This window comes from Acinonyx jubatus, chromosome A1, assembly GCF_027475565.1.
Source record: "Acinonyx jubatus isolate Ajub_Pintada_27869175 chromosome A1, VMU_Ajub_asm_v1.0, whole genome shotgun sequence".
In the NCBI taxonomy this organism is placed as follows: Eukaryota; Metazoa; Chordata; class Mammalia; order Carnivora; family Felidae; genus Acinonyx; species Acinonyx jubatus.
In genome coordinates, this window is record NC_069380.1 from 139,986,353 (window position 1) to 140,009,285 (window position 22,933).

At 33.7% G+C, this 22,933-nt stretch overlaps 1 protein-coding gene across 1 annotated transcript in view; it reads right to left on the reverse strand.

The window, feature by feature from the left end:
- TBCA (tubulin folding cofactor A) overlaps positions 1–22,933 on the reverse strand; it is a 76,104-nt gene that overhangs the window by 13,594 nt on the left and 39,577 nt on the right. Inside the window, exon 2 of the mRNA XM_027039522.2 lies at positions 2,230–2,335. Coding sequence (XP_026895323.1) covers positions 2,230–2,335 — 106 coding nt within the window. The remainder of the gene's footprint in view (positions 1–2,229; positions 2,336–22,933) is intronic.

The following is a 22,933-nucleotide window of genomic DNA, read 5'->3' on the forward strand; positions in this document are numbered from 1 at the left end:
TTTTGCCTTTAGGTATTGGGATGACTGGAGGTATCATTTACTGAAAGGGGATAACAAGAGAAGGAACGGCTTTTTGTTTGGGGAAGATGGGTTAGTTTAAGCGAAGACCAAGATTTTATTGATTTATTTTACTTTATTTTACTTTATTTTATTTTATTTTATTTTATTTTATTTTATTTTATTTTATTTTATTTTAGAGAGAGAGCAAGTGAGCAGGGGAGAAGGGCGGGGGGGGGGGAGGGAGAGAGGGAAGGGAGAGAGAGAGAGGGAGGGGAGAGAGAGAGAGAGAGAGAGAGACTGAGACTATAGCAGGCTCCACACTCAGTGCAGAGCCCAACATGAGGCTTGCTTCCATGACCCTGGGATCATGGCCTGAGACAAAATCAAGAGCTGCATGCTCAACCAACTCAGCCACCCAGGTGCCCCAGACTTTTATTTTGGACACCCAAGAGAATATCAAGTAGGTGATTAGTTGAATATATGTATCTCTGGAATGGTCAAGGCTAGAGATATAAATTGGGAGATACTGGCACTAGTCCCTCCCAGGTAAGCAGGAACTCTGGTTTTTTGTTTGTTTTGCTGCTGTTTTAAAGGCCATACCTAAAAGAATGCCTGGAACAGTATTTGGCAAGTAGCAGGGGATTCAATAAATATCTGTTGAGTAAATAAATGAGTAGACATAAAAACGATACTTAAAAGTTATAGAATGGTATGAGCTTACCCAGAGATTGTAGACAGAACTCTTAAAGGTTAAAATACACACACATGCACACACACAGGGGAGTGCAGGTTGGGGGAAGACAGCACAGGGGGAGGAGGAGGGTTTCAGCAAAGGAGACTGAAGAATAAGGATAGTGAAACAGGAGGAAAACAGGAGGCTATCCTATTAAAGATGCTAATATAAAAGAACGCTTCAAGGAGAGTGCTTGCTTACCTGTGTCAAATGCTGTTGAGGTGATGTAAGATGAGGACAAAGACATGAAAACAGTATCACTGATGGTTCTAACAAGGGTTAGGTAATATAATCCATTCTAATAGGAAGGAAGGTAGTACAGGTACAGATGCAGATAGGTTGAAAGATTTTGTCATGGGAAAAAGAGAAAGTCCCCAATAGCTTCTATTTTCTCAAGGATTTACGAAACAAGTGTCAACTATGCTATGATGCTATGATGGATTTGCAGTGATGTGGATGGAGCTTGAGTGTTTCATCGTAAGTGAAATAAGTCAGTCAGAGAAAGATAAATACCACATGATTTCACTTATATGTGGAATTTAACAAAACAGATGGACAGATGGGAAGGGGGAAAAAAGAGAGTGGGAAACAAACCACAAGAGACTCTTAAGAATAGAGATCAAACTGAGGTGTGATGGAGGGAGGTGGGTGGGGGGAAGGGCTAAATGGGTGATGGGCATTAAGGAGGTCACTTGTTGGGATGAGCACTGGGTGTTTTATGTAAGTGATGAATCACTAAATTCTACTCCTGAAATCATCATTACAGAGTATGTTAACTAACTTGAATTTAAATAAAAATTTGAAAAAAAATGCTATGATGAGAATAAATAAGCTGTTATGGGACAACAGAGGAGGAGCACCTATTTCCATCTTTAGGTAGAGTGTAGGGGATGTTTAAAGGATAAACACGAATTTATAAGGAGAAGGTAGGTAGGAGAAGTGGGAAGAACATCTCACACATATGCAGTATGTCTGTGGCAAAGGAAAAGAGCGTGATCAGGAAATGAGAAGGTCCAGGGAGGGAATGGCAAGAGATAAGGGTGGATAGGCAGGCACTCAAATCAAGAAGAACCTTGTATGCAGTACTAAGGAAACTGAAATTTGTCATGGGGAAAATGAGGAGAAGCCACTAAAAAGGGTAACATATATATTTATTTTCGTGGTCTTCAAGTCAAAATATTTACAAAAATATTTGTAAATTTAAATATACAAGTATATTTAATATAAGATTAGGTCATATATATATGTATGTATGTGTGTATGTGTGTGTGTGTGTGTGTGTGTATGAAGGTTTATTTATTTATTTTTGAGACAGAGAGAGAGCGAGCGAGCGAGAAAGAGAGAGAATCCCAAGCAGGCTCTGCACTGGAAGTGCACAGCCCAATGCAGGACTCGAAGCCACAAACTATGAGATCATGACCTGAGCCTGAGCTGAAACTAAGAGTCTGATGCTTAGTTGACTGAGCCACCCAGGTACCCCAAAGATTCAGTTTTACCTGCTTTTTAATGGCATAATTTTCACCATCTTCAGCTTTCATTTTTTCAATCTTTTCTTCTTGTTGTTTTGCTTCCTTTTCATACATCATTTTTTCTTTGACCAGTCTATAAATAAATCAGAAATGTTTCCAAGAATTAACTTTCTCTCTAGCAAACAGATCACAGGAAACAAAGAAACTATGTAAATATAAAACATGCTTAAAATAGCAAAGTATGTGTACTAGATGGGGAGGAGGAGAGGAAGGAAAGAAAAATACTTTAGCCATATATGTAATACGTCTGATCCTCAGGCCCATGATATTCTATACCTCTCTAAAGCAGTTGCAAACTTCAAAACATAAAACTCTTAAATTTTTAATTAAAAACATATTTCACTATAATAATTGTATTTACAATGTAAAAACACACTCAAAATTATTATTACTAGTATTTCTGTCTAGCTTTATTATTAATTATATGTTTTCCAAACTTTTATACACGTACTTGAAACAACATAATGGAAAAAGCTCAGATTACTGGGAAAAAATCAGTATATTGCATTCCAAATCCAAAACAAAGAAAGACAACAATAAACTTATTTAACAATCGTTTACTGTGCATTTGATCTTATCCCTGACATTCCTTGTGTGAGGGACTGGGGTAGATCGTTTAGACATGGTTCTCTTATAGACAAATAGTGGAAACACATATTTACTTACTAAAGCAAGAAAAGGTATTGATCTTTATCAATAAATCAGGAGATTTTCAACAATAAATTGGAATAGAGAAATACAAAGTTCCACTGATTATTCCTCAGATAACCAAAATGCAATTAACCATAATAGCTCAATCTCTTGTAATCCTGATTAATAAAAGTTTTAATATAAAACAAAAATGTAGTTCAAGAAAACAGTAATATTCTGATATACACAATATCTAAAGTAGAATAAAAAGCTTTCACAGACCATACATATTAAAAGCAGCTTTCTCCATCTGGTTTGCTTACTTATTTCTACATATATGTTGATGGGATGGAATTTAAAAATCATTATTAGAACATGGCTCTTGTTTAATCATTTGCAATGAAAATTTTTAAGTGTATTTCAAAATATTTAATTTTCATATTCTAATAGGTCTTAATATAAGTTCAGAAATCTAAAAAAAAATATTTTGTCCTTTTAAATCAGATTTTAAATTTGGATTTACATCACCATATAAACTACAAATTAAATATTAAAAGACTAAAAACGGTCCAGTTTGGAATTTTGAGGTGTGTAAGCAAGGTTCATCTGGTCTTTCATGATCTCGTGTTCATGATAGAACAAAAAGAAAATATAATAAAATGATAACAATATTTACAGTAGAGTATTCTATGACCTTCATACCCTTGTTCTGAAGTACTTCAAAGTGAAAAAACTAAGGTACAAAATAGATACAAAATACAAAATTTTATGTTACAATGAATATTAACAAACAACAGACGATACTCAAGAAACAAATAATAAAGGACACTTGGGAAAGTACTATTTGTGGTTACCTGAGAAGTAAAGCACTAATGATTTGGGGTAGGCGAAGTCAGATGAGAGCTAAATTTTTTGGGGGGGGGGGGCTTTTACCTTTGAGTTTATTCTTCACTTGATTTTCAAAACATTCCTATAGCTGAATATTAATACAAACGCAATAGTAAGTAGTGAGCTACCATTATTATAGTCCTTCACTCATTCACTAGTGCATATAAAATGCCAACAGTCAGTGGTGTTCACTGGCCTCATTTAGAGATCTGACACTGAATATCACCCTTAGGCTAATGTTCATCATCCTCCTATGCTTCTCCATCGTAATGGTGCCATCTTTCCTGATTTGGATCAAAGTTCACCAGTTTTTTCAATTTTGAATAATTTTAAAGTTTGCTAGCTATTCCTTTACCAATATTTTCTAAGTTTTCTGGAATAAAGCAAAATTCAATTAGAAAGACACCTAAATACATTTAATAGTTTCAATTCTCTAAACATGGCTCTTTTGCAAGTTTTGCAAAAACTTGTACTAGTTAAAATAACAAGTACAAATATAAAGTCATAATTTGTTATACTTAACAGCATAATTAACTGAAAATATTTTCCATTATTGTTACAAACCCATACTCACAGAGAAACAGCAATTTCAAAATCTGGTCACTTTCAGTAGTTAGACAAATAAATAAATGACAGGAAACTACAAAAAGAAGTAACAGCAATAGAAAAGGATGGACATAAGGAGAAACTTTAAGAAATGAAAATCATTAGGATAGTGATAATCAACTAATAACTTAAACTATTTAATTATCTAAATATGACAATAACATGATCTTAAATACGTAGTCCAGTGTTTTCCAAACTACTCCATGGTATGTGAATGGTCAAATAAGCTTAAAAAACAGTTTGCCAATTTTTACAGATTTAGGATATGTATTTGCATGTTAAAAGGTCCTAAGAAGTCTTGCAGTAAGGAAATCAGTTTAACTTTGTTCAACTGCAAGCTTACTTGGGGCAACAAAAAAAAAAAAAAAAAAAAAAAAAAAGACTTTTTCCCCACTCAGCATTCTCCAAAACAGCTGTTCCTCAACACAAGTTTTGAGAAGTACAATGTAGGTATCTGTAAACTACACAAATTTGTATACAACACATTTAAACATACTGTTCATAAAATTCTAAGTAGAATAAAAGTTTTGGGTAAATCAAGAATTAAGAGAACTTGAAATTAAAGTTTTAGCTTAATTTGTCTTCATTTTACAGTTTTTCTTACTGTAAATAAGATTTTCATAGTTATAACCAAACTTGTACTAAGGGCCATCTAATAACTAACAGTCCAATACCTACTAAGGATACAGATAATCGGCCAGTACAATTAACAGTGGTAATAAACTATAATAAATTGGTATTTAGAAAAACGTTATGGATATTTTCAAACAAAAAATCTAGAGAAAATAGCATAACAAATCCCATGTATTCTTCACTGAGCTTTCACAATTAATATTCTGACAGTCTTGTTTCATGTATCTCCTGCCACTTATTTACATATTTACTTATTATTATTTTCAGATATTTTATCTGGTTTGATTTTTGAGGTTAAAGCCTGTGACTTCTACCCCAACTCCTCACCTTACACCAATCATATACAAAAATTAATTCAAAATCTATTCAATCATATACAAAAATTAATTCAATCATATACAAAAATTAATTCAAAATAGATCAAAGATCTAAAAGGCTAAAATTATGTAACTTTTAGAAAAAAACATCAGGGATAAATCTTTTTTTTTTAGGGGTAAACCTTGATAACCTTGTGACTTTCTAGATATAACACCAAAACCACAAGAAACAGAAAAAAAAATTGGCTTTTGTCAAAATCAAAAACTTTTGTGCTCTGAAGAACACTATTAGTTAAGTGAGAAAGACAAGAGAATGGGAGAAAGTATGTGGAAATAATATATTGGGTAAATTTGTATCCAGAATATATAAGAACTCTTACAATTCAATAATAAAAAGACAAATAACCCAATGAAAAAAATCAGTAAAGGGAATCTGCATAGTATACAAATGCCCAATAAACACATGAAAAGATGATCAACATCATTAGTCTTCAGGGAAATGTACATCAAAATCACAGTAAGATATCACTTCATATTCATTAAGATGATTATAATTAAAAAGGAAGAAAAAAAAGTCAGATAATAACAAGTGTTGCTGACAAGGCATGTGGAAAAATTGAAACCGTCAAATCCTAATGGTAGGAATGCAAATTGGTGCAGCTGCTTTGGAAGTTTGGCCATTCCTCAAAAAGTTAAACACAGAGTTACCATATGTATCAGTAATTCCATTCCTAAGTGTCTACCCAAGAGAAAAGAAAACATATGTCCACATAAAAACTTGTACATGAATGTTCACTGTACCATTATGCATAACAGGCAAAATGTGAAAACAACTCAAGAGTCTATCAAATGATGAATGGACAAATAAAATATGATATACCCATACACTGGAATAATATTTAACAATAAAAAGAAATGGAGTACTGATTTATGCTGTAACACGGATGAACCTTGAAAACATGCTAAGTCAAAGTAGCCAGACAGAAAAGCCCACATATTTATACGATTCTATATACAAGATATATCTGGAATAGGCGAGTCTGTGGAGACAGATTAGTAGTTGACTAGGACTAGAAAGGATGAGGGAAGAACTGGGAGTCTAATTTAATTGCTAAAGGGTCAGGGGTTTATTTTTTCAGGTGATGAAATGTTCTAAAAATAACTGTGGGGACAGTTGTACAACTCTATGAACATACTAAAACCAAATAAACAGTATACTTTACATGGATGATTTGTATGTGTAAATTATATCTCAATAAAGCTGTTTACAAAAAGAAAAGAAAAAAGAACTTGCTAAGATCACAAAATCCTCTACAAGTATGTATTCACTGGATACATTCAAGCTTAGAATTGTGACAGTTGAACATGTGAACATCCAGTATAGAAATGTGCATTGACTTATAGTTTAAAACTGCTTTAACAGTTTTCAGTATTGAGATAAAACATCCTCTGAGATCAAAGATTTCAAAATAAAATCATTAATGGCTATCACTACAGAAACTTCTGTAGGAGCTCCTTTTAAACAGTTAAAGAAACTTGCTGGGACAGAGATGGCAAGTTAGTTGCCAGTCTGCTCAAATCACTCCTAAAGATGCTTTTGATTCACAATGTTAAAAAGAATTAAAAAAACAAAAACAGATTTGTTGCCATATTAAACAACTAGGAGACATAATTTAACTTACATATAAGTCTGGATTTCTCTTGAATGTTTTTCATCAGGGAACATTGGGGCTGCTTTCCCTATATTGGATGGGAGCTAAGCAGTGGCTACTGGTTTTTTTTACATGAGACATATGCTTTTCACTTTGCCCCAGTTCACACAACTTCCTGTTTCCCATTCAGGTCTAACACCTGGTCCCTATAAGCAAATTAGTTTGTCATCTTTGCTGGAGTAACTTACATATCATCAATGCATCAATGTGATATCAATAGCAATAGTGCTACTACTATTTTTATTATTTTTATAGCATCATGATTATTATTCAGAATATCAAGGATACTGATAGTATCCTAACCTAGGTTACTAAACTCTCCTAAATGAAAGTAGCTGACATGGAATGGACTAACAGAAAGAGGCATATTCAATTAACATCCTGTAATTCAAAGTCTCAGAACAAGGGTTGGCAAACTATGGCCAATGAGCCAAATTTGGCCTGCCACTTGTTTTAGTATTGTCTGAGGGGTATGAATGATTTTTAAAGGTTTAAAAAATATTTGTAATATTAAATTTCATATTTTAAATGGTTAAAAAATTATTTTGCAACATGTAAAAATGTAAAAATCATATGGAATTCAAATTTCAGTGTCCATCCACACTCATTCATCTATGTATCTCCTGTGACTGACTACTTTCATGCAATGACAGCGGAGATGAGTAGTTGTGATAGAACTGTATGGCCCACATAGCCTAAAATATATACTATCTGTTCCTTTACAAAAAAGGGTTGCTGACTTAGAAGACCGCTACTTAATTCCATCCAACCTTTAACTATCTTAGCGTTTACCACACAACACTGAAGCCAGTTTGTTAGCTAGGTCTTATGTTCCTGGAAGATGGGATTAAGAGAAATTCTTGACCTGTATACATAGTAAGCACTCAATGTTTGTTAAATGAATAAAAAGCTGAATATACAAATCTCACTATTGCCTTTTAACATTTTCAACTTAAAGAGATATACAAAACAATCCTAAAGCTAACAAAAGTGATTCACAAACTTGAGAAATAAGAAAAATATGATTTTTGAGAAAGTATGCAATAAAAGAGATAGATTCCATGCCTAGGCCCACAGATGATTTTGGTCGGTAATCCAAGTCATCCTATTCCATTGTGCTTGTTACAGAAAATAGCGCAACAACCCCAGCAAAATGGAAGAGACTCTTAATTCCATACTACATTTGACAAGTAAAGGTGCTGAATATTTGCATGGCTATTGGCATATCAAAACAAAAAAAAAAAGTAAAGTTTTTGTTTAAAAAGCCCTATTTTGTACCGCCTTACACCTGTCAGAATGGCTAACATTAACTCAGGCAACAACAGATGTTGGCAAAGATGCAGAGAAAAAGGATCTCTTTTGCATTGTTGGTGGGAATGCAAGCTGGTGCAGCCACTCTGGAAAACAGTATGGAGGTTCCTCAAAAAACTAAAAATAGAACTACCCTACGACCCAGCAATTGCACTACTAGGCATTTATCCACGCGATACAGGTGTGCTGTTTTGAAGGGACACATGCACCCCCATGTTTATAGCAGCACTATCAACAATAGCCAAAGTATGGAAAGAGCCCAAATGTCCACTGATGGATGAATGCATAAAGAAAATGTGGTGTATATATATACATACATACGTACATACAATGGAGTGTTACTCGGCAGTCAAAAAGAATGACATCTTGCCATTTGCAACTACGTAGATGGAACTGGAGGGTATTATGCTAAGTGAAATTAGTCAGAGAAAGACAAAAATCATATGACTTCACTCATGTGAGGACTTTAAGAGACAAAACAGATGAACATAAGGGAAGGAAAACAAAAATAATATAAAAACAGGGAGGGGGACAAAACAGAAGAGACTCATAACTATGGAGAACAAACTGAGGGTTACAGGAGGGGTTGTGGAAGGGGGGATGGACTAAATGGGTAAGGGGCACTAAGGAATCTAGTCCTGAAATCATTGTTGCAGTATATGCTAACTTGGATGTAAATTTTTAAAAATAAAAAAATAAAATTAAAAAAAAAAAAGCCCTATTTCGTGAAAAGGCTCAGGAAGCAAGTTATTGAAGAGCAATGTATTGCCCTGGAAAAAGAAAAAAAAAAAATCACAGAAACCTAGTAATGCTCACATATAAAATTACAGTGAATAAAGTGTCAGGGGGCAAGATGCAGCAGGAGAAGTTGAAAAGGTTCCACTCCCAGACAGTATAAATCAATGTATTAATGAAAAGTCACATGACATGATACAGCATATATAAGTTTAATTAACTTCACTAGATAGTATCAAATTGCTTTCCAAAGTAGTTGTATCAATTGATACCCACATTGCACTGTATGAAATATCCTAGTGCTCCTTGGCATCCTGATCAACAACTGGAATTGTCAGAATTATTAAGTTTCTGACAATAAGAAGAATGTGAAATGGTATTATATCATAGTTTGAAATATTAACTTTCCTGATAGTTTATAAGGCTATCTATGTTTATTAAAATAATAGACACTGGGTAAGTATTTGCTAAATCACTGAGTGAATATCTTCTGATTCTATTCCCTTCCTTTGGGGGAAGGCTAAGATTTAGTAATAAAGCTTAACTCAAGTATATATTCACAGTTTTTAAACTTGTTACTAAAATATTTTTCTGTAAATAATTATACGGTCTTATACAGAAATACATGAAAAATTATAAAAAATTAAAATTAAAAAAATATTCATAGTCTCATTGCTTAAATAACTATTGATCCAAAATGCACACAATTCCAAAATCCAAAAACATTTTTAAAAAAGGAAATTTAAAAATTAAGCTTGGCACAAATTGATTTGGCAGCAAAATATAACCTCAACTGACATGAAATTATAAACGTTATGTATCCTACTTAATGTGAATAGTCCCATGTTTCACTGCAGAAATATTAACATGTTTGATTATAGAGTACTTCTTCAGATGTTATGAAAACCTGTTACTGTTCAAAAATCTAAAAAAATTTGGAATGCAGAAATACATATGGGCCCAAGTGTTTCATATAAGGGATTATGGAACTGTATTAACATTAAAAAAATATATTTATTTTGAGAGAAGAGTGCACACAAACGGGAAGGGCAGAGAGAAAGAGATAGACAAGCAGGCTCGTTGTTGTCCGCACAAAGCCCAATGTGGGGCTCAAACCCAGGAACCATGGAATCATGACCTGAGCAGAAACCAAGAGCTGGACACTTAACAAACAAACTAAGCCACCTAGGTGCCCCTATGTTAACATTTTTAATACTTCCCATAGTCCTTTTCTTTCAAACACATATGTGTAAAAATTCATATGTGCGTGTATATAAATAATTGGAAAAATGTATCATTGTCTTTCTTTTTTACTGAAGTACAGTTGACACACATTGTTACATTATTTTCAGGTATACAACATTAATGATTCAACAAGTTTCTACCTCATGCTATGCTCAGTGTATCATTTTCAATATTACTTAACATTTTTTTAAAAATGTAGCTGTTAGTGGCTACAAACCATTTCATAGTACCAGTAGGAGAGCTTAATAAAGTATTATTTTATTGGATACTTAGGCCATTCCCATATTATAAATAATACTGTAATGAACATCCCTACTCATAATTCTATAGTATGTATTGTATTTTACTGCGTAGTATTTAAAATATATAGTGCCTGATAAGAAATTAGACCAAGTCCTTTTCCAATAAATGATAAGTGATCATTTACTAATGAATAGTTCCTTTTTTACTGGTGTGATAAGCCACCTTTGCCATTCATTATTAGTAATAATAAACAAAATACAAATATTATATCAATCTATCCTATTTTAGCCTTGATGTTATTTCCTTTTAGTCAGAAAAAATAGTATGCCAGATTTCACTGTTTAACAAAGAGATAAAAAGTTAACGAGAAAAATATGGAAAATGGCACATTCAGGGAAAAGAAGATAAATCTGATAATCAATAGGAATTGTAGATAGTACAGAAAAAAAGCAGGATAAGATTAAAAAATTTTTTTTCACATTTATTTATTTTTGAGAGACAGAGCGAGAGACAGCATGAGTTGGAGAGGGGCGCAGAGAGGAGGGACACCAAATCTGAAGCAGGCTCCAGGCTCTGAGCTGTCAGCAGAGAGCCTGACGTGGGGCTCGAATTCACGGACCGTGAGATCATGACCTGAGCCGAAGTTGGTTGCTTAACTGACTGAGCCACCCAGGAGCCCCCAGAAATTATTTTTTAAATAAAAATTTCCAGAGCTGGAAAAAAACAATAACCTTAAAGACAAGTGCCAACTAGAATCAATGAAAAAAACCACATCTTATATACACTAATGAAAGTTTCCAGAGATCCAAGAAAAAGAAAACTTTTAAAGAGAAAAAATAAGATTGACATATTTCACATTAATAATACCAGGTACCAGAAGACAATGGACCAATCTCTTCAAGTTCTCAGAGACAATGATTTGTAAATTGGATTTATAACTGTAATAATAAGGGAAAAATTCACTGACTCATTTAGCAATTATTTACTGAGGGTTTCCTATGTGCCAGGCATGATTTTAGGTACCAAGGATGTAGTTAGTGAACAAAACTACAAAAATCTCTGCCCTATGGCACTTTTTAGTGGGAAAGAAATAAATAAGCAAATTGTATAGTGTGTTAGAATGTGATAAGTGCTTTAAGAGAAAAAGCAGTAAAGAAGGATTGGTAATACGTGGGATTTGCAATTTAAAATAGGATGGTCAGAGAAGGCCTCTTCGAGAAAAGCATATGTGAATTAAGATCTGAAAAAGGCAAGAAGTCATTTGGATAGGTGATGAAATAGGTTATAGGCCAGGGGAATATTTTTTACTTCTATAAAAATTCAGGAAGTATTAATAATGCTCCATTTCTGAGAAATTTACTAAAGAGTATACTCCAGCAAACTGAAGATGAAAATCAAGAAAAAACTCGTGGTAAATATAAATGCAACAGTCTAGTAAAGAAAAAAAATATCCCAGGATTGAAATTGTGCTATAGGCCTGGAAAAGAGTCTAAATAAGAATCTTAGTGTGGAATCTTACAACAGCATCTTCAAGAATTAGAGGAATGGAATAGATTATTTTTTAATTTTACTTTTTAAAAGTTTATTTACTTATTTTTGAGAGAGAGACAGAGAGAGTTAGCATGGGAGGGGCAGAGAGAGAGAGGGGAAAAGAGAATCCCAAGCAGGCTACACATTGTCAGCATGGAGCTGATGCAGGACTCAAACCCATGAATTGTGAGATCATGATCTGAACTGAAAATAAGAGTTGGATGCTAAACAGACTGTGTCACCCAGGTGCCCCTGGAATAGATTCTAAGGAACAGATACAAGGAGTTAGAAGATAGAAGAGAAGTCATATTTTTTGCCTCTTTTCAATTGAAAAAAAAAAAAAAAAGACAATTGGAAACTACAGGAAAATTCTTCCCCCACCACGGTGTTATGGTTGCAATATGAAGCAATTACTGAAAAAGAAAATTAATTTAACTTATATTTGTAAGAATAATCTCCTTTGGGCAGCACAAGAACCACTGAAAAATAAATGTAATACTATGATATTTACTATAGTTAAAATGATATATAATTTATTCATTTTCAACTTTTAAAATAAACCTATCAGCAAAAATCTATCTTTCCCCACTTGTCTATTCAATCATATTTTTAATGTTTGTTTAAAAGCTAAGGAGTAGGTGATGGGCATTGAAGAGGGCATCTTTTGGGATGAGCACTGGGTGTTGTATGGAAACTAATTTGACAATAAATTTCATATAATAAAAAAATTAAAAAAAAATAAATAAAAGCTAAGGAATGTCTATTTTTTTCCCATAAAAACCATGATGTAAGTGATGGCTATGATGACCCTTGACCAGCCAATGAAACTTTAGCATTTCATAAAAGTTAAAGAAAACTTTCATAAAAATGATTACACCTGTGTAATCAATTTCCTGTATTAAATGCCTGTTTGAGATCCCTAGCATGATTTCCTTTTTCCTGAGTGATATAGTTCTCCTCTACTGACATAACTAGTAACAAGCTCTCCTGTTTCTGAAGGAACAAATAATCTTTTGAGAGGTTTATTGTATGAGACATAAGGAATAAAAGAAACTTTTATCAAGGGCCTAATATGAACAGAGCTTTAAGTACTTTATTACATTGAACACTTACAGTTCTATTTAAGTATCATCCCCATTTTACAGTCTCTTGTTCATTATCTCTCCTTACAATGTTTTAAAAAAAAATTTTTTTTTTCAACGTTTATTTATTTTTGGGACAGAGAGAGACAGAGCATGAACGGGGGAGGGGCAGAGAGAGAGGGAGACACAGAATCGGAAACAGGCTCCAGGCTCCGAGCCATCAGCCCAGAGCCTGACGCGGGGCTCGAACTCCCGGACCGCGAGATCGTGACCTGGCTGAAGTCGGACGCTTAACCGACTGCGCCACCCAGGCGCCCCATCCTTACAGTGTTTTTAAAGTCTTTAGCTTTCATGAGAACTGAACCAGGATCAATATTTCAGAAACGAATAAAATACAAGCTACATTATTTTGTGTAACTTTGAGAAAAATGATAATATTAATGAAAATTAAGCTAACGAAACACAGCAATGTTTATAAAAGAAGTTAGGTTGGATGAAGGACTTTTGATGTTTTAGCATTTCCAATGGCCATCATCAAATCTGCTTCTCCCAAAACTAGCCCTATGGAAAAGTTCAACAGTTACAACTCAAGAAGAGATAGTTACAACAATGGAATACCACAAAATATAAAACAGATTTAGGCAAAAGCTTTAATCATTCAAGATAAGCTAAAATTAAAATAGGATAATAAAAGCTGTTAACACACAGTGATCATTTACTACGGACCAGATACTATGTCAAAGCGTGCTGCATGCATTATGTCATTTAATCCTCAAAACAACCTTATAAAATAGGTACCATTATTATTTACATTTTAGTAACAACTAAACTGCAATTCACAGAGCTTGTCCAAGTTCTCATAGCTGTTAAGTGTCCCAGAACTGTTTTATTTCAAAGTTGTTAGTCTTCGCTACTACTTGTACATTTTTATTTGTTTTTAAATTTATTTAAATTCAAGTTAGTTAACATATAGTGTAGTATTGGTTTCAGGGGTAGAACCCAGTGATTGATAACTTACATGTAACACCCAATGCTCATCCCAACAAATGGCCTCCTTAATGTCCTTCACCCATTTAGCCTATCCCCCTCACCCACGTCCAGGAACCCTCAGATTGTTCTCTGTATTTAAGAGTCTCTTACTCTGTCTTTATCTTATTTTTCTTTTCCTTTCCCTATGTTCATCTGTGGTATTTCTTAAATTCCACATGAGTGAAATCATCTGATATTTGTCTTTCTCTGACTGACTTATTTCACAAAGCATAATACACTCTAGTTCCATCCACGTTGTTGCAAATGGCAGGATTTCATTCTTTTTGATCATTGTGTAGTTTTCCACTGTGTGTATGTATGTATGTATGTATGTGTGTGTGTGTGTATATATACATATATACATACATATATATATATATACATACATATATATATATATACATACACACACACACACACACACACCCCACATCTTCTTTATCCATTTGTTAGTGGATGGACATTTGGGCTGTTTCCATAACTTGGCTATTGTTGATAACACTACTACAAAACTGGGGTGCATGTGCCCCTCCAAATCAGCATTTTTGTACTCTTTGGGTAAATACCTAGTAGTGCAACTGCTGGGTCATAGGGTAGTTCTATTTTTAATTTTTTAAGGAACCTCCATACTGTTTTCCTGAGTGGCTGCACCAGTCTGCATTCCCACCAGCAGAGCAAAAGGGTCCCCCTTTCTCTGCATCCTCACCAGCATCTCGTTTCCTGAGTTGTTAAAGTTAGCCATTCTGACAGGTGTGAGGTGGTATCTCATTATTGTTTTGATTTGTATTTCTCTGATGATGAGTGATATTGAGCATCTTTTCATGTGTCTGTTGGTCATCTGGATATCTTCTTTGGAAAAGCGTCTATTATTGTCTTCTGCCCATTTCTTCACTGGATTATTTGTTTTTTGGGTGTTGAGTTTGACAAGTTCTTTACAGATTTTGGATACTGACCCTTTATCCGATATGTCATTTGCAAATATCTTCTCGCATTCCATCGGTGCCTTTTAGTTTTGTTGACTGTTTCCTGTGCTGTACAAAAGCTTTTTATCTGGATGAGGTCCCAACAGTTCACTTTGGCTTTTATTTCCCTTGCTTTGGGAGACGTGTCTAGTAAGAAGTTGCTGCGGCCAAGGTCAAAGAGGTTGTTGCCTGTTTTCTCTCCGATTATGATGGTTTCTTGTCTTACATTTAGGTGTTTCATCTATCTTGAATTTATTTTTGTGTATGGTATAAGAATGTAGTCCTGTTTCATACTTCTACATGTCGCTGCCCAATTTTCCCAGCGTCATTTGCTAAAGAGGCAGTCTTTTTTCCATTGGACACCCTTTCCTGCTTTGTCAAAGATTAGTTGACCATACATTTGTGGGTCCCCCTCTGGGTTCTCTATTCTGTTCCACTGATCTATTTATAACTTATAGTTATTTATAACTTTTTAAAATGTGTTTAAACATTTGAACACATTTTAAAAAAAGTTAAAATGGGCTCAACTGCAAAAGGCATTATTGGTTGCCTATCCAACAGCCACTTCTTACTTGCCAACAGAATCTAATTTTGTTTATGATCATCCAAGCAGCAGGGCATAACCTCTAAAAAGAAAGAATCCAATTATACCCTCTGCCAAGTGATAGCTTAGGCATGTATAAGTGATCCATTTGCGGCCATAGCTACATAAAGGCCATCTGTTGGGGGCTTCTGAGAAGGTTGCCATTCTTCATAAATGCATTATAAGCAGATATAATTCCATTTTCTCCCCTAGACATCATCACCTGTGACACCTGCCACTTGTGGCAAGTACTATGGGATCATGAGGAGATCCAGCCTAAAAGGACAGGTCACTCTGGGATGTTAGAGAACTTGAGTTTTTGATGATGGTATTAAACCACTGAATTAACCAACTCTGAAACACTCTACCTCCAATTTCTTTATTGTATGAGATGATGAATACCCTTACTGTTTAAGCCACATATAGCTTGATTTTCTATTACTCTGAAGCTAAAAGCATCTCAAGTTAAAGAGTCATTAATAGCAGAAGATTGTTCTACAGGTATGAAATAATGTTTTCTTACTTTGGATTAATTCATTCTGAACTGATAAATCACTCAGAAATTGAGATACCTCATTTCTTCTTCCCAAGTACAAATAAACATGAAAACGGTAGAGGAAATTACTTATATGATACCCAATTTTATGTTTTCTATTGTTTTAACAAATACTCCACATAAATTTTGTGCGGAAGTCTCTATTTCACACTTTAAACATCTATAAAAATTTAAACATTTGTGCTTATTTTTAATAATCATGGTGGTTACTGGAGGCTAATATCCATAATAAGTAATATCATATTTTCAATTTACAAAGTACTTCTATAATTTACAGGATACTGGATATTATACAGTAAAATATCAATGCCTCTAAACCGTAACTTACAGAACAGTGGGTATTAGATAGTTCAACAGTAAAAGTCTATCAACTATTATGGGGGTAAGATGTTTAATGGTGCTACAAAGGAAACAATATGGCACCAGGGAAACTGTATGTACTTACAACTTAGAGCTCAATAACTTGTCAAATGGATTTAAAACCTGTATCTTTCCCAGTGACGAGGGAAAAAATATTCAAGATTAGAAAAAGAAGTTATATACATGACTTAACAAGTAAAGCAAGTTTTTCTGCCAAACACAACAGGAGAAAGCAGTGTATAGAAATCAAAATAAAAGAGTGAACTGTAGGCTTTTGTAAACTAAAGGTATAGTAATGAGACACCAGGCACACAGAAGAAATACAGAAGGATATGGGAACAAAAATACCAAGAGACACGCAGGGAAAAAAAATCTACTCATTTGGGAAAATGCAAGTGGACTGCAAATGAGAGCCTTAGCCCCTTAATTAAGAATTCTCACTAGCTCCTTAGTAAGAAAGAACTGAAGGCTAACATCAGAATCTGATGATTTGATACTTATGGTCTATACAGTAAAATGTGTGTAGTAAAAATTTAGTTGAGTTTTAGGGATTCCTCACTTTTGCGGTCATTATAAAGTCCCAAGTGAGATTTCCCCAAATTTCAACCAATTACTATAGTCAAAATTTTGGGGATCAGGAAAATGAAGGAAGAACATGCTACAGTCTTGTCTTAAACAAAAATGTGCTACACACCAACATGCATCAAATGAGCTGGAGTTGGAGCTGGAGCTTGTTCTTAGAATACCTTCTTTCCTCTTTATCCTCTTCCCCCAGCTCACTCATTCTTCAAAATTAAACTCAACAATGTCCTTGTCTTCCTGAAGGACTACTCGAACTTCTTCCCTACCACTCCCAAGCTGCTACTGTAAATCCTTCCTATGGATCTTCATGGCATATAGGATTTATCAAAGTAGGTTAAATTTTGTCTACTTCTACACTTGATAGTGGATGCCCATACAAATGAAAATGTGCCCCCTTCTCAGTGCTTATGAGAGTGTGTGCCTCACAGGTATGTTTACTGAACACACTCACAATTACCCTGAGAAGTAAACAGGGCAGTCATCTCCATTTTCAAATGGGAAATTGTGATTCAAAAAGGTGAAATGACTCACTTAATGACAGCTGGCCAGGCAATGGTGAAATTAGGATTTGAAAACATGACTTGTAACTTCCAGTGTCAATACTAACATATCATACCATCTCATGTCTGAAGTAAATAAAGCAATTTTCAATATTTAAATTTCTTTTATCCGTTCCCAAAGTAAAATCATTGCATGGTTCAAATATGAATAGCACAAAAGAGTACAAAGTGAAGCAACCCACCACCCACACCCTAATCCCAGCAGCTCAGTTCTCATCACTGGAAGCAACAAGTTATCAATCTTGCGTATCTAAATGAAAGAAATTAAATGTTTAATTTATGGTATTTGTTACCTTACCATCTCCCAGTACCCTTCAGTTAATCTCCTAAACTGGAGATGGTTCAAGATATATTCACTGCTCAAATAGAACATATACTTTAATAATTTAATTTTAATATATATGATGGGACATTCTCTAAACAGCTAAGATGATGCATGACAAATATAAAATGAATACCACTATTTTCTTTGCAATATTATGAATCTCAGGGGCTAACAAGCTAATAAATCTTAGAAATTAATAATACAAAAAACACAAATGTAAACTAATTATTTCACTAATTCTCTAAACTGTCCCTTAAAGGTTTTGAGTTATCAGTGAGATTGAAAAGTATGTACTAATGAAGGGGCTAAAGATACTCTGAATAGCTTCAAGTTTGTATGAAAAAGCAATAGCACCTCCCACAGCTGCTTCATCTTCGTACAAAAGCCTCTGACAGTTTTAATTATTACCTGAAAATCACAAATCTCTCCATACACTTGACTTTTTATTTTCTGTCCAGACCCATATCTCTGTCTTAATAACATCTCTATTTGGACATCCCACCAGCAACTAATTGTAAACAAGGCTGAAAACTAAGCTTATCATTATCCCACTCAAAAATGATGCCCTTTTCCCCAACTTGAGCTATCAACATCAGAATCAAGCCCTGGCTTCCAAGTTCAATATGAGTCAAGGGTGTGATACAGCTACAAAAGAAACAAAACAAAACCCAGCCATTTCAATCTTAGATGCATTAAAACGAGAAAACAAAACATGGTAGGTAAACATTACTGCACTGGAAGAATGGCATTGGTACTATGATTATTCATAATTTACTTTATTTTTTAAGTTTATTTATTTTTCAGAGAGAGTGGAAGTGGGGGGCGGGCAGATGAAGGGGGACAGAGGATCCAAAGCAGGCTCTGCACTGACAGCAGCAAGCCCAATGTGGGGCTCAAACTCACAAACCATGAAATCCTGTCTTCACCCAAAGTCAGACACTCAACCGACTGAGCTGCCCAGGAGCCCCTATTCATAATTTACTTCTACTTATATATAACTTAGATATAAAAGGGATTTGAGGCATCATCTGAAGAAAGACCCTGACAAACTACAATATTAACAGAGGAATATCCAACATCGTCATTCTGTTCTGTGAGATAGTTCAGCTTGCCTAAAACATTCAGATAGTTCATGAACTATATATTGACTCCAAATTAATATAGGTTATCAAGACCAAAATGAGCAAAGAAAATATCATTTAATGAAAATGACTTTAGCTGATCCATGACTGTCACTTCTCATAAATAAGTTGACATCACTTAGAATATCTGAATTTCATCAAATTATAAAATAAGCCCAATTTAATGATATTTTACTATAATAATTATTCTTGGTGATCCATTAACTCAAGTTATTTATGGAATTACTGATGTGAACATTTTGGAGCTAAATCTGAGATATTTCAGTTGTAGAGCTCTAGGATGCAGAGGAAAAACTCATGGCTTTGGGATTATGAGCATTATACAAAGGTACTTTGATATGTAATGTAGGTTTTCAGTTTTTTTACCAAGATCTGTTCATTAGGTCAAAATGGTTCAAGAAGAAACAAAGATTTCTCCTGTGTTTAAATTACTGATACTGAGGTCTTGTTTAAGTCCTTTATAACAGAAAAATGATAAAATAATTAATAAGAATTTCCATTCAGAAAAAATGTAAGAGTTGAAAATAATTTTCATACTATATTCCATCTAAAGGTATACAAGTACAGTAATTTGGCACATGCTAAACAACCTACTTCAAATGTATATTTATTTTGTACTTTACCATGTTTAAATCATTTTTTTTCATACAAGTCAAATTTTTAAGTCTTTAACTACTCAAATAATATTTGGTAATGATACCTGATATAGACCCATATGTGATACAATTTTAACAGCTAGCAAATCTGGTTTTAGAATTCAATATAGTAAAATTTTCTGAATTATTCTAGGATTAGATTATTGATTCCCAATGACTCTGAAAATCTTTTTTGTCTATGTCACATTAACTATAGTCTGTAGTTTTCAAAAAGTTTGTGTTATCTCTAATATTACACTCTTTTTTTTCAATGGTTTACTCAGAGTAAAACAGTCATTTTACAGCCTGACTTCCCGAATTTGTCAGTAAACACTGTTTAAAAATGTTGCATTTTTACAACTGGAGGCACACCACCCTTAGCTCTTGCCCCGTGAACAATGTGTTAGCATGTAAAAACATAAAAAACCTCTAACTTTATCTCACCAAAAGAGAAGAATACACAATGAATTTTATGGCACTTCAAGAGTATCACAACTTTTTGCAAGTTGTTCTACATAGTCTTCCTAGACTATTTCAGATGAGTTATTTGATAGAATCTTTCAGGATTCTGATTCTGTGGATAGACTATCATGATTATATATGGACATACCTGTAACAAACACCCTTCTCTGGTCAACCTAAAAAACCCAGGTAATAACAGCAGCATTTGGGGTTAAAGAAAGACATGGGATGGGGCACATGGCTAGCTCAGGTGTTGGAGCATGCAACTCATGATCTAGGGCTTGTAAATTCGAGCCCCACATTGGGTGTAGAGATTACTTAAAATCTTGACAGAAAGAAGAAAAAGAAAGAAAGAAAGAAAGAAAGAAAGAAAGAAAGAAAGAAAGAAAGAAAGAAAGAAAGAAAGAGAGAGAGAGGAAGAAAGAAAGAAAGAAAGACAGACAGACAGACATAGGAACTAGCTCAAACTTGTTTATATTTAGGGGGCAAATCTATCTGTTAAATTTTTTTTTTTAATGTTTTTATTTATTTTTGAGACAGAGAAAGAGCATGAGCAGGGGAGGGGCAGAGAGAGAGGGAGACACAGAATCTGAAGCAGGCTCCAGGCTCTGGGCTGTCAGCACAGAGCCCGATGCAGGGCTCTAACTCACAGGTTGTGAGATCATGACATGAGCTGAAGTCAGAACCCTAACCAACTGAGCCACCTAGGCGCCCCATGGGGGGCAAATCTATTTTTTAAATCACCATGTAAATACAACAAAATAGCCAATTTTCAAATGTGGTAACAACTGCTATCTCTCACAGAAGACAAAGGAATGCTCTTCAAAGAGATGTTAATAGATGTCAAAAGAAAAAGATGTTTATGAATAAAACTTAGGAAATATTGCATTTTTCTGTTCCCCTCTTAAAGGTTCACACCGTGAAAGCTTTTGAATAATCCTACAACAAAACATGTTAAACTTTAACTCAGCCCCTCTCAAATATATTTGAGCACAGAATACTTTTCAACTTACATGTTTCTATCAAACACCCTACTTGGAATCCAAAATGAGAGGCAGTTAATAGTAAAAATTCTGACTATAATATTTGATAAATTTCTATTTCTAAATTTCTGAAGTATATTTTTAACCCTATATTAAGTGCCAAAATATTCTATTCAAAATTCCCAATTGTAGAAGTTAATGTCATATTAACAGTTTAAAACAATTTTTAAAATAAATCTTAATATGGCAGCAACAATAGCTTAATTAATACTAGTACATATCTCTCTATATGTTAGGATTATTAACATTAGTAAATGACAATGAACTTTATACCTATCCTATTATTTAAATTTTTAATTTGCTTATAAATGAATTCACATTTTATTAGAAAGTAACTGGCCATACCATTTTGTTGTATTATCAAACAATATATTTAGTTTGAAAAATCATATGGTAACATTATAAGTGACAAAATGCTTTTAAAAAATCAAGTCCAACTTTTCTTAACATAAGTTTATTTTTCTACCTTACATATGGTATCTGAACGGTAATAAATGCTCAGTGATCTTTAGGCCAAATTCCATAAAGAAAGCAATTTTTAAAAAAAAAGGATTTTAAAGGTAAGAGCTGTAATAGAAAATATTATCTAAATAACCATTCCAAAATTGGTGCCTTAACTACAGTTTATGAACAAGTTAGTATGTGAAGCTTTAATCTACTGATCTCTAAACATTCATTAACAAGTAGCAACTAATTTAAATTTCCAAATTAGCACAAATCACATGGGAGACATGGTAGCATTTTTACTATGGTAAAACAGGCTAAATATCTAGCTTCAACAATGTGATAAATTAAACTTTTAATTTTGTGACCATCTGATTTAACCTATTAGACTATTTTTTATTGCTAACAATAATTCCTGTAAAAAGAAAACTGAGAATGGCCTTTAATTAAAACAAAACAAAACACAAAAATCAAACATGTAGTCTATTTTATTTCAAGTTTTACTCTCCAGAACTGTGAGGTTCTATTGTGGCTTGTACAACTTAAACCACTCATTTATTTCATATGTTAGTGTCACAAGGAAATACTACTCTTAAGACAATGTAGTACTAGACACTGCATATCTTTTTAAAATCTGATAATATGAATGAAATTTTAAAACTAGGCGATACTACTTATAGAAAACAACTTAAAATGATACGTGTGCGAGAATATATGTGCCCTTGTTATTCCCTGAGTTAATAACTTTTAAACAATTTTTAAAGTTTCCGAACATTTTAAACAGTAGTTCAAATTTGCCAGTGTTACAACAATTGCATGTATGATTTGAAAGGCCAATAATTTCATTTTCAGATTAGGTAATAACTTTACCAAGGTATAATCTGTTTTCTCCATTTACAAAAATAAATCTAGGGCTTGTTTGTATACAAAAATCAGATCTTGTAACAGCAATCATATAATCTATGAACCAAATTTACTTGTATAGATGTGTGATTTAGGACAATCATTACCAGAGGGAGTCAAGCCAGTTGGTTTTCAACTTACCACTGTTTCATT